This window comes from Eublepharis macularius, chromosome 17, assembly GCF_028583425.1.
Source record: "Eublepharis macularius isolate TG4126 chromosome 17, MPM_Emac_v1.0, whole genome shotgun sequence".
Taxonomy (NCBI): Eukaryota; Metazoa; Chordata; class Lepidosauria; order Squamata; family Eublepharidae; genus Eublepharis; species Eublepharis macularius.
The window spans coordinates 41,619,838-41,639,401 of record NC_072806.1 but is presented as its reverse complement, the minus strand read 5'-3'; the positions used below and the strand labels follow the sequence as shown (position 1 = coordinate 41,639,401).

At 43.1% G+C, this 19,564-nt stretch overlaps 1 protein-coding gene across 1 annotated transcript in view; it reads left to right on the top strand.

Annotated features, from left to right (window-relative positions):
• WSCD1 (WSC domain containing 1) overlaps positions 1-19,564 on the top strand; it is a 157,191-nt gene that overhangs the window by 40,285 nt on the left and 97,342 nt on the right. Inside the window, exon 4 of the mRNA XM_055001680.1 lies at positions 7,874-7,995. Within this exon, the coding sequence (XP_054857655.1) occupies positions 7,874-7,995 (122 nt within the window). The remainder of the gene's footprint in view (positions 1-7,873; positions 7,996-19,564) is intronic.

The following is a 19,564-nucleotide window of genomic DNA, read 5'->3' as shown; positions in this document are numbered from 1 at the left end:
GGGAGATCGCTTCTATGTACCCAGCAGTTTAAGGAAAGAAGTATTACAACGCTGTCACGACGTCCCTACGGCTGGACACTATGGGTACTTAAAAACGCTCCATTTAGTACAACGGCAATTTTGATGGCCGGGCATGCGCAAAGACATTTCTCAGTATGTAGCGTCATGCCCCATTTGTCTTAGTGCTAAATCCTGCAAGGGCAAACCGCCGGGACTGTTACAACCTTTAGAAACACCAAAGAGACCATGGGAAACAATATCCATGGATTTTATTACCGACCTACCCCCCTCCAAGGGTCACAATTGTATTTTAGTCGTAGTGGATTTATTCTCCAAACAAGCTCATTTTATACCTTGCACCACTATACCTTCGGCTCGAAAACTGGCAGATATTTTTCTAAAACACATTGTAAAACTACATTCTTTTCCATCAAAGGTGATTTCGGATCGTGGCGGGCAATTCGTTGCCAACTTCTGGCAGGAGCTTCTACAATTTATGGGAATTGAGCAAGGTTTAAGTTCACGCCATCATCCGCAAACCGACGGACAGTCTGAAAAAACTAATCAAATATTGGAACAATTCCTCCGCTGTTATATTAATTTTCGACAAGACAACTGGGTTGATTTGCTTCCCCTAGCAGAATTCTGGTATAATAACAGTGTACATGCCTCCACTGGAGAAACTCCCTTTAAGGTCGTTTATGGCTTCCACTTCAAACCCTTCCCGTTTGAAGCGCTCCCCCTTCCTACTTCAGTAACCAAGGACGTTTCAGACTGGTGGGGGGAAGCTGCTCAACAATGGACTCTAATTAAAAAACACCTCAACAAAGCCAAACAGGATTACAAAAAATACGCAGACCGCCATCGTGTGGCCGAATGGGAATTACAACCAGGAGACCTTGTTTACCTCTCAACTAAAAATTTGAAAGTGACTCAAACCAGCCGCAAACTAGCTTTGAAATTTCTGGGACCCTTTCCTGTTCGTAAAGTAATCAACAAAGTGACTGTTGCCTTAGATTTGCCAAAAAACTTGCGCCATGTTCATGATACCTTCCATGTCAGTCTATTGAAAAGGGCTCCACCAGCAGACCAATGGCACACTCGAACCCCTCCCATCCCAGCCTTGATCGATGATCAAAACCATTATGAAGTACAACAAATTTTGGACTCTAAGCTTAAAAGAAATCAACTGTTTTATCTTATCAGATGGAAGAACTTTGACTCTGGGTTTGATGAATGGGTGCACTCTGTACATGTTCATGCTCCTAGGTTAATCAAGGCATTCCATAATCGTTATCCACATAAACCTGGGGGAGGGGCATCTTAGAGGGGGCAGAATGTCAGGGTTAGAGTGTGTGTATGTAACCAAAGAGACTCCATATTAATTCTTTCAGTATTCTAAGTGCTTTGTTCACAGGTGCCAAAATGTTCCCAGCAGCTATCTCACAGAAGAGGATTGTTTTGGCTATCGCTTTTCCAGCCTTGGGAAACTTTCGCTTTCTCAGCTCCAAAGAGATTGTTTTGAGAACTATGGGAGGAGGTTGGGTCTGCTGAGATCTGATACTTTGTACCTCATGCTTTGCCTGTCATTCGTAACAATACACGTGTACCAGCCTGGATATTGTATCTAGGCCAGTGGACTATAATGAATACTTTCCTCAGTAAACTTTTTGAAAACAACGGACTCTTGTCTGATTGCAGAAGGTAGTCTGGAGTATAGACATTATCTAGCCACAGTTCTGACACAAGAAACCAATGTGGATGCACAGAGAGCTCCAGAATAAGCTAAGAGAGAAAAAGGAAATGTTCAGGAAATGGAGAGAAGGACAGACCTCTAAAGAGGAGTATATGAGGGTTACTAGGCAGAGCAGATCAGCCATCAGAGAGGCCAAAGCTCAGTACGAGCTGGGTCTGGCCAGGAGGGCTTGCTACAACAAGAAAAACTTCTACAGATATGTGAGAAGCAAACGCAAGGTAGAAAAGGCAATTGGACCGCTGTTGGGAGTAGATGGAGAAACTCTGATGCAAGACAGAGAAAAAGCAGACAGGCTTAATGACTTTTTTGCCTCTGTTTTCTCCCTGAAGAACTCAGGCACATCTAGAGATAATAGAAAATGTGGCAGGACACCTGAGTGGCTAATTGACATTGACAGAGAGGTAGTGGAGAGGCATCTGGCTGCACTGGATGAATACAAATCCCCTGGGCCGGATGGGGTGCACCCAAGAGTACTGAAAGAACTTTCCAGAGAACTTGCAGAACCCCTGTCCATCGTCTTCAAGGCCTCCTGGAGGATTGGGGATGTGCCACAAGATTGGAGAAGAGCGAATGTTATCCCGATCTTTAAGAAAGGGAGGAAGGATGACCCGGGAAACTACAGGCCGATCAGTCTGACTTCTGTTGCTGGGAAGATATTAGAACAGATTTTAAAGGGATCAATCTGTAAGCATCTGAAGGACCGCTCAGTGATCCGGGGAAGTCAGCATGGTTTTGTTCCTAACAGATCCTGCCAGACCAACCTGGTTTCCTTCTTTGATCGAGTGACCAGCTTACTGGATCGGGGGAACTCTGTTGACGTGATTTATCTGGATTTCAGTAAAGCTTTTGATAAGGTCCCCCATGACATTCTGATGGGCAAACTGGAAGACTGTGGAGTAGACTATAGGACAGTTCGGTGGATAGGGAACTGGTTGGAGGACTGCACTCAAAGAGTGGTGGTCAACAGCGTTTCATCAGATTGGAGGGAGGTGTCCAGTGGGGTGCCGCAGGGCTCGGTTTTGGGCCCAGTACTTTTCAATAATTTTATCAATGATCTGGATGAAGGAGTGGAAGGGCTGCTCATTAAATTTGCTGATGATACCAAATTGGGAGCGCTAGCAAACACCCAAGAAGATAGAATTAAAATTCAAGAAGACCTGAATACTCTGGAGAAGTGAGCAGCTGTGAATAGGATGCAATTCAACAAAGACAAGTGCACAGTATTACATCTGGGCCACAAAAATGAGAAGCACAAATACTGGATGGGGGATACACTTCTGGGCAGTAGTATATGTGAAAGGAATCTTGGGGTAAGAGTGGACTGTAAACTGAATATGAGCGGTCAGTGTGATGCGGTGGCAAAAAAGGCTAATTCAATCCTGGGTTGTATCAAAGGGGCCATAGCATCAAAATCGCAGGAGGTCATAGCCCCTCTCTACACTGCCTTGGTCAGGCCACACCTGGAGTATTGTGTGCAGTTCTGGAGGCCTCACTTCAAAAAGGATGTGGACAAAATCGAGAGGGTGCAGAGGAGAGCGACGAGGATGATCAGGGGTCTGGAGACTAAGCCCTACGAGGAAAGGCTGAGGGCCTTGGGAATGTTTAGTTTGGAGAAGAGGAGGTTGAGGGGGGACATGATTGCTCTCTTTAAATATTTGAAAGGCTGTCATTTGGAGGAGGGCAAAGAGCTGTTCCAGTTGGCAGCAGAGGGTAGGACGCGAAGCAATGGGCTAAAACTACATGCACAAAGGTACCGACTGGATATTAGGAAAAACTTTTTCACCATCAGAGTAGTTCAAAAGTGGAATCAGCTGCCTAGGGAGGTGGTGAGCTCCCCCTCACTGGCAGTTTTCAAGATGCGGCTGGATGAATACTTGTCAGAGATGCTTTAGGCTGATCCTGCACTGGGCAGGGGGTTGGACTAGAAGGTCTGTATGGCCCCTTCCAACTCTATGATTCTATGATTCTATGATTCTATGATTCTATGAGGGTACGTGTCCACGACCATCAGGACGTATGTGGCAGCCATCTCGTTCTTCTGCAAAACCACGGGGCGGGTCGACCCGACCAGCAGTTTACTGGCCTAGTGGGCCATGGCTTGTTGGGCCCGCTGGGAACCTCCCAGCCAAGATTTCCGGTGGCCCATCACTGCAGATATCTTACGGGTCATACTGGGGTGCCTCCATGGGATATGGCATTTATCCTTCGAGGCCATGTTGTTCAGAACAGCCTTCTGTCTCACCTTCTATGGGGCCTTTCGTGTGAGTGAGCTGGTGGCAGTGTCAGCTGGGGACTAGGTTAACAGGGCGTTGACATGGAGTGACATGTCGCTGGAAGGTGGTGGGTTGCGGATCAAGGTCTGGTGCTCCAAGACAGACCAGCAGGGGTTCAGAGTGGTGGTGTGGCTCCACCCAACGGGGCAAGGGCCCCCCTGCTCAGTCTGTGCAGTCAGGGAGTACCTGTACAGGCACCCAGCCACAACCGGCCAGTTCCTGGCTCAAGCCAATGGCAGATTACTCACAAGGTACCAGTTCACAGCTGTTCTGAGATCCAGCCTGAAGGCGGCAGGCCTCTCACTGGCCGAGTATGGCTCTCACCCATTCCACATTGGGGCAGCCACCACAGCAGCCGAAGCGGGGTTGTCCACTGACCGCATAAAAGCAATTGGCAGATGGGCTTCCAGAGCGTACATGGGTTATGTCAGAAGTGATTATACTAACATTGTGTGATCTAATTGCAGGCACGGCATCCCCTGAGGAGCAACGGCGAAAGGCTGGCAGCAACATTCAAATGAGCAGTACAGCAGGAACTCTGGGGCCAGGGGGAAGCAAATGGCCCCCCTGGGGATCTCCAGGGCCAGTTGAGCTGATTGCCTTCAGGAGCCAGGAAGGAATTTTTCCCACAGGGGGCCAAATTGGCTGGGGCCCCTTGGGGTTTTTTTGCCTTCCTCTGGTCATCAAAGTCGGGAACCCTGGTGGTAGGAGGTGGCTCCACCTTCCTTGGTTGCAGCAGTTGGAGCGTTGATGGGAGTCAGGCCTTCAGCCTTCCTCTTGTAGTGATTTTGAGGTATTGGGCTGGATCGCAACATGGTGAGTGGGCCTTCAGGACTGCTCACCCCAATGCAATGGTCGCCTGGTCGCCTGGCAGGGCTGGCGACAGAAGCAATGGCGACAGAAGCAATGGTTGCCTGGCAGGGCTGGCGACAGAACAACGTGTGCCGAGGTGTACCAGCAGGAGGCTGGCGGCTGATGCATAGGTTGGCAGCCTGGCCCTCCAATGCCAATGGGGATCTGTACCCAGATGCCAGGCCAATGCTCCATTCAGCTGTAATCAATAAAGTTTTGGCCATTTCTAACCCAAAAAGGTGTCTGGTGTGAGTCATTCAGCTGGAACGAAGTCTGACATAGCACATAGGTGACAAATGCCTTGCCCATAAAATTCTGCAATAGAAGATTTAATTTAAAAGAAAAACAAGGAAAGAAAGCTGAGAATTCACAGAACCAGTTGGCGTAACCAGATACTGTTCTTATGATATACAATTTCCAAAAAATGTAAAAAGCCTCCTGGTGGTAGGGGAAGAAATGGCTGCCGTAGGGATAGGCTCATGGAAAATAGCTGCTGTATAGATGAGAAAACCTGAACTTGCCCACCCACACTGTAGCCACAGGGGCTTTAGTGTGATCTTTCCCAAAACTTTGCAGCAAAACCCCTGGCGACACACAAATGCACCATGATGCTGTGCAGAATCAGGAGGGGGGGGGGAACCCTGCTTCCTAACAGTATTGAACCTGAAGCAGATACTATATGCAACAGTGGCCTAAAACAGACATCAAAATTTAATCCCTTTGCTTATCCGAAATTTCATGTTGGAGCTAAGGCTATTGTTGAGTGAATTTCTATTGCTCTATTACTTTACTGTTCGGGGGGGGGGGGTTCACTCTGCCTGCAATCCATGCCATCTTCAATTTAACTAGGAGAACTTTTTCAATGAATTCTAGAACTGGAGCTTGGACACTTGATGCAGCTTCTTTCTTCTCCCTTGTGTCTTTTTTATCCTCCCCATATTATCCATATACAGGAGCACAGTAATAATATAGGATCACATGCTTTTCTGCCATGCTTTGCCATTGCAAATGTGCACATCACCAGTGCAGAGGCAAAGGAATGGAATGAACTCAAAGCTGTGGATTTTTTTTAGGGGAAGAATGTAGGGTTTCTAACACATCATTTCCACACTGAAAAAGCCCAGGTGATTAGAAATATAGAAACATAGAGCTGGAAGGTATCCCAAGGGTCATCTTGTTCACAATGCAGGAAATTCACAGCTATCTCTCCCTCCTTCATCTCCCCCAGTGACCCCTACTCTATATCTAGAGGAAGGCAAAAAAACTTCTAGAATCACTGGCCAATATGACCTGGAGGAAAATTCCTTCCTGACCCCAAAGTAGCAATTTCCATTACCTTGGGCATGTAAGAAAGGGCCAGAGAGCCTTGCACCAGCTCATCCCTTCAAGCCCCCCCCCTTGATCCATGTATATTTATTTCAAGTCATAGACTCATCATACTGTCAAGTAGCCATCCAGCCTCTTCTTAAATTCCTCCTACAAAGGAGAGCCTACCACCTCCTGAGGAAGCTTGTTCACTGAAGAACCACTCTAAATGTGGGGAAGTTCTTCCTAACATTTAGCCGAAATGTCTTTTGATTTAATTTTAATCCATTGTTTCTGGCTCGCCCCTCTGGGGCAGCAGAAAACAACTCCACTCCTTCCTCTATGTGACAGTCCTTTATTTGCCTCCTCTCTAGGGTAAACATACCCAGCTCCTTTAGCCTTTCCTCATAGGACTTGGTTTCCAAATTCAGACTTCCAAGATCATCACAGACATTTGCATGGGTACTAATTGTAGGGTAAGGAATATATTGATGGATGTGGAGTTGAGTAAAGGTTATGCTAATCGTTCTGGGGGGATGGCCGAACTTCAGGGGATACTCATCTGAAAAGGAATCTAGGGAGAGAACCAGAGACTTTCCAAGAGATGTTTTTGAGTGAACAGTGGTATGTGATAGGAAGTATCTGATTGTCCAAGAAGAATATAAGCACAATGTACCAAATTCTGTCAGCTATTTGTCTCAAATCACAGCAGCATTCCTGACCCTTGCTTTGCTCCCTGTTGGACACTTTTCATTCTCTCCTGAAAGGAACAACTGCCATGTTTCTAAATGAGGTCAGTGCAGCTGGGCATGCCAAAGAAACTCTGGAAATTAGTAGAAATCTTAGGAAAGACTTGGAATCTCTGTGCGTCTAGGTCTCATATTCAGAGACCTTCTCATTGAACATTAAAGGGGAATGTGAACTGTGAGTTTGGGAGATGAAAGCCAGATGGGTTGCCATGTTTGTCTGTTACAGCAAAAACAAGCAATAGTCTTGTGGCACTTTAAAGACTAATGTGTTTTAATTCTAGCATTTTGTGTAAATTAAAGCCCACCTGTTCAGATACATGTTGTGGAACCTCACAAGGCAGACATATATATGAGATTAAGTAGGGGGGAAAGGAAGAAAGGGGGAAAATCCACGTGCAGCACAAGCCTGGACTCAAATGTAAATTGGCTTTTTGAAACAGTACCATTGCACCGCACCTGTGGAATTTAATTTCAGTTCTGCTGAACCAACCCAGACTTAAATAGGCTGGGATTTGCTAGAAATTGTGCATTCCTTTTGGTTTGCAGGCTTCAAAGCACATTTTCTCAGTGTTTATGGGCCTTTTCACACTGCTTATCTTCAGTCGCAATGAGCCGGAACATTGCACAAAAAACGCGGAAGATCGCGTTTTCTCACGCGAGATTTGCACGACATCACATTTGCGCGATCTTCCGTGTTTTTTGTGCAATGTTCTGGCTCATTGTGACTGAAGGTAAGCAGTGTGAAAAGGCCCTATCTCTCTCAATGCTGCTTATTACTTTCAAATGCTGAATTTTAAAAACTATCTATCTATCCATCTATCTATCAATCATCGTCTGTACATTTATTTTAGAATGTGAAACTAGTATCATTCCCTAGCATAGTGAGAGCCCATTGCAGTTGCTGTTTTCTTAAGAAAAACTTATTTCCTATCCCACAGGGCAAAATAGTATCTATCGAGGATGCTTTCAAGTGCCAGAAAATTTAACAAACACCTTGCCAGCTACTTTAATACACTTCAATTTGACGGTGGAGATGTGCTCTGAATTTTGCTCCAAGAAAGTAAGAAAATTCTTTCTTTTCTGGTCTTTCTGTCTTTCTTTCAGGTTTTAAAGACTATGCAAAATATATCCATCTTTGTGTGTCTGGACTCTGCTGCTAATAGAAAGAATAAATGCAGCCCTAAGCTATGAATGTCTATGATGACAAATACAGCTAGAACTGTCGAAGGCTTTCATGGCCGGAGAACGATGGTTGTTGTGGGTTTTCCGGGCTGTATTGCCGTGGTCTTGGCATTGTAGTTCCTGACGTTTCGCCAGCAGCTGTGGCTGGCATCTTCAGAGGTGTAGCACCAAAAGACGGAGATCTCTCAGTGACGGAGAGATCTCCGTCTTTTGGTGCTACACCTCTGAAGATGCCAGCCACAGCTGCTGGCGAAACGTCAGGAACTACAATGCCAAGACCACGGCAATACAGCCCAGAAAACCCACAACAACCACAGCTAGAATTGCTTTTTAGCAGGGTTGAGAATGTGTTCTTGTTCTTTTTATACTCATTTATATTTTTGTCATTGGTTTGGTTTCTCTACACTTTGCTGTTGGTTTTATATGTTCATTTGTATGCTTTATTTTAATAAATCATGTAAACATACTGTTATTTTTATCCCACTTTCCTTCAATTTCAGAACACAAGGCAATGTGCAGAGTAGAGGGCAGGGAAGATATCTCCTCAGGAGTCTCTCATTTAGACATTGACCAGATGCCAGATTTGTTTAGTTCCCATGTGTTGCTATGCCATGTACACACCAACCCCACATGGGAGTTCCATGATGCTATACTTGCTGTACTGATGCACACATAACATTAATTAAAAACTGGATTGGGGGGTGGGGTTTTCTGCTCTCACAGTGTGTCTTAAGGGCCAAGTACAGAGCCAGTCAGGAAGGCCCCTCAACCCCTGAGAGGCGAAGGGAGTGAAAGGAGGGAGTTTTGTCATCCTGCATCTCCTCCTCCCCCTTCCTTCCAGAGGTCCCCCTCTGTATGCCAGTTTGGAGAACAGCCACCTGTTGCCCTCCTTTTCAGTCTCTGGCCATCAGCACTGTCTACTCTAGGGCTGCCAGTTCCCCAGTAGTGGGGAGGATCCGCCACATCCACCCTCCACCCCAAGCCACCACTCACCTGGCCGGGGTGGAGGGTGGGAAAGGTGGTAGAACAAGCCTCCTGGTGTAGTGCAATATGTCACTCCCAAGAGCAATGTCATCACACAGACCCCGGGAGCACTCCCACGCTTCACACTGGGTTGATTTGGGCCCTGAAGTGATATCATTGTGCTGCACCAGGAGAGCATGCTTTGCACACAAGCAAGAAGAGGGAAAAGGTGAGTGCCATGCCCCCCCACACACACACACTGGGAGGGTAAGGGGCCCTGGCAACCCTACTCCCATATGCAGAGGCAGTTTTAGTGATTCTAGGACCCTGGGGAAAGTCCAAGATGGGGCCCCAGTGTCACTTTTGACCCCCCCTCCTTCTAGGCCCAAGGAGGGGGCAATTATCTTCCAGCATAAGGTAGGTGGAACCATTACTAGAAGCCCCTGACTGAGCCCTGGATGGAACAAGCATGAGTGGCTGTCATTGTAAGCAGGCAACCTATCCCCAAATGAGCCAGCCACAGGAGCTGGCTCCTTTTTCTTTCTCTCCCTCTGCCCACCTCAAGTTTGGAAATTCCTGGCAATTTGGGGGTACAGCCCTGGGGATGACTGAATTTGGAGTAGGGCAGGAGCTCAGCAGGAATGGGATGCTGCGACTTCTGGTTTGGGATCATAGTGGTCTGATGCAGCTCAGGGAGCTGGGCTGTCCGAGCTGCTGTTTGTGAGGGATAGTGGGGTGCAAGATCGCCTGCGGCCCCCTGTTCTCAGGCGGAGAATAGGCAAGAACGCTCAAGACCCTGAGAGTGTGTTTGATCTCAGCTGTGGGGGGGGGATCTATGCAACGATCTCCCACCCAGCCTTGAGGTCCCGCTCCAAGAAGGGTGGCAGAGATCTCTGCAGCAGCTTTGGAGTCATTGATTTGACATAAGACCATCATACCCAAGCTTCAGTAACTAACTTGGACTAATTTGAGTAATGAAACAGTGATTACAACCCGCAAAGAAACTAGTAAGGTAAAGATTGCTATCTCTCTTTTGAAGCTAAAATTTGATAAACGGAACTCAAGCTAAGTGGAGGATAAAAAATGGGAACGCTTTAAAACTCTATTGGTTATTTTCCAGTAAACGACCTAATAAAATAGAAGCTTTTATAGAAGAATTAGAGCAAAAAAAGGACTATTGTTTACATACCTGCGGTTTAAGAGAGATAGTGAAGTGTGGGAAACCCGAAAGACCACGAGAAGTGCTGTGCAGTAAAGATGGAACAGGAAGTGCGTCAATGTAATAGAGCAATGAGCTAGAAGCGACTGTTAAAGGGCAGACTGGAAAAAGGAAGTACGCGATTTTGGAAAAGAGAAAGGGTACGACCTCATTATAAGCGGAAGTGGGCTATCTTGGAGAAGGGTAAGGGCAGAATCTTTGATAAAGAATCATAGAGAAAAGATGCCCGCCATTTTGGATATCGGAAGTGTTAAAACTGTGAAAAATTGGATGAAAACAAATTTTTAAACTTTGAAAATAAAGTATCTACACCACGGAGTTACGGAAGAGAGCAGACTCGTGGGAGTGAGGAAAAAAGGAGTGGCAGTCGGCGTTGGACAGTCTCGATAAGAAAGTGGTGGAGGGAAATAAAGAGATCAAAGATATGATTAAAGAGATGATAAAAGATCTGAAAGAGACATTTAAATTAGAGGTGGCGGAACTAACAAAGAGTATTGATGAGGTCAAGAAAGAGTTGCAAACGGCACAGCAGAAAGTTAAAGAAGTGGAGGATGTAACTGATAAGTTGTCTTCCTCTTTTAAGATAGAGACTAAGGGTCTGAAAGGAAGAATGGCCATGATGGAATGTAAACACATGGAAAAACAACTCAGATTTCGTGGAGTCCTGGAGGTAGAGGGGAAATCAACCCAAGAGCAAATTTCAGAAATACTGGCAGAATTTCTAGGCAAGGAAGTAGAGGAGGTGGCAGCTCTTCTAGATGTGGCGTACAGAATTAATTCGAGATATGCAGCTCAAAGAAACCAACCAAGAGATATGATTGTGCAATTTACTACAAAAAGAGTAAGAGAAGATATTGTCATTAAGCAATTTCAAGACCCTTGGAAATTGATGGGAAAAGGGTGAGAATAATGAAGGAATTGCCCAGGGAAGTTTTGTTGGAGAGGAAGAAATACAAAGAATTGGTGCAAATGTTGAAAGAGTTGAACATCAGGTATAGATGGGAAATACCAGAGGGTTTGAGTTTTGAATCTCAAACGGTTAGGAAAATTATCAGATCTGGACACGAGATGGAGATGTTTCTGCTTGATAATGAAAAAGGCTTACCTAAAAGATCTAGAATTTGATTATGGAATGTAAAATAATATCTTGGAATATAAATGGACTGAATTCACCGTCTAAACGCAGAACTACTTTTCACTGGCTATATAAACAGCATTGCAATATAATTTGTTTACAAGAGACCCATATTAAGAAACTAAATGTGAAATATTTAAAAAATGTCAAATTGGGGAGAGAATTTGTTGCTGCATCAAAGCAAAAAAAAAGAGGCGTTGTTTTGTATATTAAAGATGAGCTGCAACCAAAATTGGTATTTAGTGATGTAGAAGCCAGATACATAGCGGTGGAAATTATTTGGAAGGAAAAAAAATTGATGATTGGGATCTATGCACCAAATGGTGCTAAAGATAATTTTTTAAAGACTTGCAGAAACAATTAGATGGATTAACTTACTCACAAATAATCTTGGCAAGTGATTTTAACGGAGTTATGAATTTAAATGATGATAAAAAAAATAAAGGGTGCTCAAAAAAAAAGAGGACTATTGCCAAAATCTTTCTTTGAAATTAAAGATCAGGAAAACTTGGAAGATGTTTGAAGAAGAAGTAACCTTAAAGTAAAACAGTATACCCATTATTCGGCAAGGCATTCGACATTATCAAGAATCGATATGATCTGGGCTGCTAAAGACTTGGTTATATGGACTAAAGATGTAGAAATAATGCCCAAAGTAGGCTCAGATCATAATCCAGTTATGTGGAAATTTGGGGAAAGCACCAAAAGACGAGAATGGAGAATAAATGAAGATTTGCTGCAGCAAGAGGGTAATACAGAGATATTACAGAAGGAAACCAAATTCTTTGTACAGTATAATTTAGATAAGACTGTTCCAACATATAAAGTCTGGGATACATATAAAGTGGTTATTAGAGGAGTTTTAATGGATTTAAATGCAAGAAACAGAAGGAAAAAAGAAGAAAAGAGGAAAGAAATTGTGGAGAGTATCCAAATTAAGGAACTGCAATTGAAAAAAAGACCAGGGAAAAAGACATTTCATCAAGAAATAAAAATTTTGCAAGAACAATTAAAGGCATTGGAGAATAAAGAGCTGGAATGGGAGCTGAAGAAATTAAATCAAAAATCATTTGAAGGTGCGAATAAACCTGGGAAATATTTAGCGTGGCAACTGAAAAAGAGAAGGGGAAAAAAGGTGATAACTAAGATTCAAGAAGAAGGGAAGATGTTAATGGACCAATCAGCTATAAGCAGAGCATTTTTTAAGTTTTATGCAAAATTGTACCAAAAGAAAGAGGTAAATTCGGATGCTATTGATCAATATTTGAGTAAAATTCATTTACCAAAGATATCAGAAAAATGGAAGGAAAAACTGAATGCCGAAATAACAGAGACGGAAATAAAGGAGGCGATACAGTCGACTAAATTAGGAAAGGCACCAGGACCAGATGGAATTATGGCTAAATTCTATAAAGTATTGACAAATGAACTGGTGCCTTTCCTGAAAGTAGTGATGAATGAAATTTTAAAAGGGCAAAGGGTCCCAGAATCCTGGAATGAAGCTAACATATCATTGATACCAAAAGAAGATCAGGATTTGAGTAGTGTTAAGAATTATCGACCTATTTCATTGTTGAATAATGATTACAAAATATTTGCGAAAATCTTGGTGGAGAGGTTAAAAGAATGGCTCGTTGAATTCATTACAGAAGAACAAGCAGGATTCCTTCCGAATAGACAAATTAAAGACAATTTAAGAATTGTAATAAATGCAATAGAATATTATGATAGACATTGTGAGAAAGAAGTTGGTTTCTTTTTTGTTGATGCAGAGAAAGCTTTTGATAATTTAAACTGAAATTTTATGTTTGCCACAATGGAAAGACTGCAACTGGGAAATGAATTTATTCAGGCGGTGAGAGCGATATATAAAGACCAATGTGCAGCAATTGTAGTAAATGATGATCTAACTAAAAAGCTGGAAATAAGAAAAGGTACAAGACAAGGTTGCCCACTATCCCCATTGTTGTTTATTTTGATTTTGGAAATGTTATTGATTCAGATAAGAGAAGATGATGCTATAAGAGGCATAAAGATCAAGGAATTTACTTACAAGATTAGAGCTTTTGCGGATGATGTGATGGTTATTGTTGAAGATCCAATACAAAATATGCTGAAGTTTCTTGATAAGATAAAGGAATTTGGAGATTTGGCTGGGTTTTACGTGAATAAGAGAAAATCAAAGATATTATGTAAGAACATGGTCAAACAAAAGCAACAAGAATTGATGTAAATTACTAATTGTGAAGTAACACATAAAGTAAAGTATTTAGGAATTGAGGTTACTGCAAAGAATATTGATTTATTCAAGAATAATTATGAAAAGTTATGGCAGCAGATTGATAGAGACTTGATTAAATGGAATAAATTAAATCTGTCATGGCTGGGAAGAATTGCTGCAGTAAAGGTGAATGTGTTACCACTGATTATGTTCTTATTACAAACAATACCAATAATTAGGGACAGCAAGCAATTTGAAAAATGGCAGAGGAAAATATCGGACTTCGTATGGGCAGGCAAGAAACCTCGATTAAAGATGAAAGTTCTGTGTGATGCTAAAGAAAGAGGTGGACTGCAATTACCAAACATCAGACTGTACTATGAAGCTGTGTGTTTGGTGTGGCTAAGAGATTGGATGTCATTGGAGAACCGCAAGCTTCTAACTTTGGAGGGTTATAAGAAATTGTTTGGTTGGCATGCCTATATGTGGTAAGATAAATTAAAAGCAGATGCTATGTTTTTACATCATTATATTAGAAGAAGCCTCTTCACGATCTGGAAAAAGTACAAGAACTATTTGGGTGAAGGTATCCCTGCATGGGTGGTACCGTTTGAAGTTATTGACCCAAGAGCTATTTATAATAAAGAACAATGTTTGCCATATAAAGAGATATTGACAATGGAACAAAATATGATTAAAATTAAAACAGAAGAAGAGTTATCTTTATACTATGGATGGTTCCAGTATAGGCAAATTAAGGATTTATATAACTCAGACTGCTCAAAAGGGGGAATTAGATGGAAAGACTCGGAGTTGGAGGAAAATATACTACAAGAAAGTAAGAAGATATAAAAAAATTATAAAATACTTTTGAAGTGGTATACAGAAGATTAATCCGTTAAAGTCCACATGGTGAAGTGGGCTATCAACTGTCAGAGAGATATAACAATGGAATCATGGGAGTATTTGTGGAAAAATACATTACAAATTTCAACTTGCACCAGTATTAAGGAGAATGTTTACAAAATGATATATAGGTGGTATTTGACGCCTAAAAAAATAGCGTATGGAAATGCTAAGATGTCAAATAAATGTTGGAAATGTAAAAATCATGAAGGATCATTGTATCATATGTGGTGGACTTGTGAGGTGGCTAAACAGTACTGGGGAGATATTTTAGAAGTGATGAATGAAATTTTGCAGATATAGATAACAAAGAACCCACAACTATTGCTACTGAACTTAAATATGGAAGATGTTCCTATGCAGTATAGAACATTATTATTTTATATGACAACAGCGGCAAGAATATATGCGCAGAAATGGAAGGTGCAAGAAATACCATCTATTGAAGATTGGATACAAAAATTGCTGTACATGGCAGAAATGGATAAAATGACAAGACGGCTGAGAGATCAGAATTTAGAAGAATTTTTTAATGAATGGGGGAGGTTAAGACAGTACTTAGAGAAGAAGTGGGATGTAAAGGGAAAACTGTGGCAACTGGAAAGTTATTAAATTTGGAGATTAGGAGATATGAAACTTTATCTGATAAAGGGAAGTTTTAACTATTGTTAGTTTAAGATTAGAACTAGATTTGAAATTAATGGATATTATTTAGTATAGTAAAGTAAAATGTTATAATGATATGTAGAAAGAATAGATCAAGTAATAGATTTTGTTATCGGGTTGGAAAGCTGTTGGAAGTCTTAGAAAAAGGGGGGAGGGAAAGGGTGGGGGAATATAGATATTAAGGTTTTAATAGATAAATGTTATTTGTAAATTATGCTCACCTAATAAAAATTGTTTTAAAAAAAGGAATGGGATGCCATAGTCTGCCCTCTAAAGCTGCCATTTCCCCCAGAGGAAAAATTTGAAATCTAAACAAATATACATTAACTCCATCCCCCACAATATAGAAGCAACACAAATAGTTTTAAGAAATAGGCTTGCCATTCCCCCAGTGGGAGTGGAGGCCCCTCCACCCCCAGCCTCCCACCAGCTCTCACCTGACTGGCAGGGGAAGAAAGGTGCTGGAATGCAGTGCCTGGAGCAAAACATGCTTCCACGATGCTCCAGAGCACCACTGCATGTGCCTATGTGGTGCCAATAATGACATCATTCCTGGTGTGACACGGAAGTAGTGGGTCGTACCGGGGGCCAAGTGAGTGAAAATCCCTCACTCAGACCCTGGCATGACCCATTATTTCCACATCAGCCAAGAATGGCCTCATTCCTGGAGTTACGAGGGGCACTGTGGATCATGCACGCACAAGGTAAGGTCCCTTTGTGTGACCCCCTCTGTGCCCTCCTCAGTGACCTGTGGCCCCCCAGTGACCTGTGGCCCCCCAGTGACCTGGCAACCCTCTTAAGTTGCCATTGCTATCAACCACAACAGTGTTGCCAGTTTTCAGGTCTTGGTTTCTGTCAGTACAAGATGATTGTATGTGTGAGGAGGAGATAACAGGGCCCTTCCCAGGGCCATTTTGGCTTTGAGGAAGGACTCATTGGTCTAGGCCTAGCAGCAACCATAGGCAACTTGCTACCATGGAACTTGTATGCCTCACTCAGGACTGGCTGCCACCCCACAAAAGTGTGTGGTGTAGTGGTTACAGTTTCAGACTAAGATCTGGGTAACCCAAGTTTCAGTCCTCTCTCTGCCATGGAAACTCCTCCTTGTCAGACTGGCCTCCTTGTCCAGTCACACATATTCATCCTAACCTACTTCTCAGGACTGTTGTCAGGATACTTTGGAGGAGGGGAGAATGATGTAAGCTGCTTTGGGTCCCTATTATGTTGAAAGACAGAGTATGTATGAAGTAAATAAGTAATAATTATAGTTGAAGATGGGGGCAGATAAAAGGTGGGAAGGACAGAAGGAAGCAGAGAAAGGTTGCTAGGAGGTGAGAAAGAGGAAATAGTGTGGGAAGGGAAATACAGAGAAAAACGAGGAATCCTATGCAAGTCCTTGCAGGTTCCCCACGTTACTGCTGGGCCCAGCCTGTCAGCCAGCACTGCACATCCAGGCCACTGTTCTCCTTCACAGAAGCTGCTGGGGGTGGGAAAACTGAAGACACGGAGGCAGGTGAAGGTAAGTTGGCTGGTGGGTGGGAAGGAGAAAATAAATCAGGAAAATGGGGGGAGGTATGGGTTCTTTCAGGGAAGGGAAAGAGGGAAGAGTGGGGAGCTCTGCCCCTGTGTTCTTGTGGGTCCCCTCTCTTTTTTATAAAAGTATTAAAGGAAACCATACCAAGCACAGAAAACCTAGGAGGTATAACAAAAACATGATGCAAGTAGACAGAAGGTAAAAGAACAGTTTCATAACAACAATAACAACAACAACAAAAGGACTATGAAAAGCAAATCAGAAATCTGTATGACATTGTTAAGAATGTATAGAGCACAAAACTTGTAAAAATAGTATGAGATATAGAAAATGTAACAATTTCTGCACTGCCTGACAGCAGACATATCCCTGGGGCGGGATCAAAGCTTACTCTCAATTGTTTCCCAGTTTCTGTCCTATGCCGTGTTTACTCTCATTTGGAGTAGGAGGGAGGGTTCAGCCATGCTGGCTGCCTTCCAAGACAACTTCCAGCAGTCCTAACAACTGGCTCACTCAGGCAAAGACTTAGAACTTAATGTTGTTGTTTCTCCTCCTGACTAACCGGAGGGACTAATGTATACATTTCAGGAAGACTGAAATTCTGTATCTGCATAGTGAGAAGCAAGGCTTTTAAAACCACTGATACCAGCTTGACATGTAATGAAGGACACTGCCCCTGATACCCTGTGTCAGACATAACATATGCACATGTGATTTGTGGGTTGTCCTCAGGTCCTGAATGTGCTGACTCCAATTTGGATCAGGACTGGGGCATGCATGTATCCTTTTTCCCAAACTGAAAGAATATCAGGTGGGTGCTACTAGGCCTGTTAGAGAAACCCACATGTATATACTAGGGAACATTTCATTAATTTGTCTTCTAGATATAACAATTAGTTAACTCTATTAAAGCCCAGAAAACACATCTTATCTAATTACTAGGTTGTGCCAGTTTCTATGTTTATTTTTGTTCCTTGTGATGCAGACGCCTCTAACCCTCCACACATCCTTGAGTCCTTCTGTGTAGAGCACAGTGTGTTTGGAAAACAATGGTACTGTTATGCTTCATATTAAGTGAAGATTCAGATAGAAATGTTGGGTAGTGGTGGTGGAGAGTGCCCTCCGGTGGGGCTTCCATGGCAAGAGACTAACAGGGTGGTTTGCCATTTCCTGTCTCTGCAACCTGAGTCTTCGTTGGAGGTCTCCCATCCAATACTAACCAACGCCAACCCTGCTTAGCTTCTGAGATTTGATGAGATCAAAGCAGAAATATTGTGTAGCAATAGTCATTCTTTCAAGATTGCAAACCTTAGGCATTGCCAATGTAAACCTATCAGAGTAGCTCCATTTTTAGGTAATAGTGAAGGGGATCATATATTTTGTCTAAAATAGAAATTTACTCTCAAGGCACCTTCTGTCAGGCTGTGGCATTCCAGTCGGCCAGCTACTGCCCCCTTCCCTTCTGCAAGACGACAAAGTCTCTTGATTTCAAAAGGTTTATTAGAAAGACAGCATACAGGCCCTGGGTCCACATTCCAGAACCTAGACAGTCCTAGCTGATCACAGGCTTTGCTAGGAATGAGGTACCTGATGAAAGCACTTACATTTCAACCCCTTGGTTCCCATCCTCCTCCCCCCCCCACCCAGAGTTCCCAGTGCTGAGCGTTCGGAGGTGAGGAAACGGGAGTCTCAAGGTCGGAGCTGCAGACATAAGATAAACTTGCATTCTCTCCCACGAAAGGAGCCGTCTCCTGGAGGGAAGGAAAGGCTAACAACTAACACATTAACATGGCGTAACTATTGTTCAGTATCTAGATATTGGAAAGGAAATAGACTAGACAGCTATACAGATTGACATAGCAAACTCTAGGCATGATGTACAAGAAAGAAACCACATTGTTCAGGGGAAGAACTCTGAATACGAGATCCTGAATATGACAGATTCTGACATTCTGCCTCCCTTAAGGCCTCCCTCCACCTCATCCTTTCCCCGTTCTTTCCAGGTGTGTTGGACAGCTTTCAACAAAATGTCTTTGCAGTTAGGTAGACCAGAAGATTCATGGCGTATGTGGTTAGAGGTCACAAGTTCTTTCTTGTCCTTTTGCAGTTGGGTAACGTTTAGGATTGCAGAGGTTCTCTGGTTGCTTGTTACTTTGTTTGGAAATGACCTCCAGCACTTTATGGTTATCCTATTGGAGGTGTATTTTGAGTTATAGTTTCTGTGGAGGCACACTTTGGTTTTAGCTGACAAAGTTTCTGGTTGAAGACGGCGGTATTTAGTAGAAATTCCACATTCTGTTGTTGCTTTGATCCTAGCCTTCTGAATTATAGTCCATTGCTGTTTATTTAGGTTGTTATTTTGTTTGCTGTTTGGTTGTATATGCAGATGAGGCTCTTTCTGGTTTATTGTAAAGGCTGTTAGTACAGCATTGGAGGTGCAGTTGTCTGAAAGGGGTCGCTTTTGGTCAAAGGCTATAGAGCCCCCCCAGGATTGAATAGGAATCCTCAACGGCCAAACTCTTCCCCCTTCAGGGATATATGTAATAGGACACACATAGAGTGAGTCAGTTGCTGTCATTTTTGACTTCCAGGTCTGCATTTGAATTAAGTGTAGAGTCCCTTGAGAATGAAAGTGATTCGTGGGGTGGTTATTGCTACACGACGGAGTACCCCCCTAAACCAGTCTCTTCTTGCCAGTGGAGATTTCTTTCGTTTGGGTATTCGCTCCCCCTCTTTCCCTATGCTGCTTTTCCCTCGATCTCTCCACTTCCCCTATCTGATTGGCTTGAGGGATGCTTGGTTA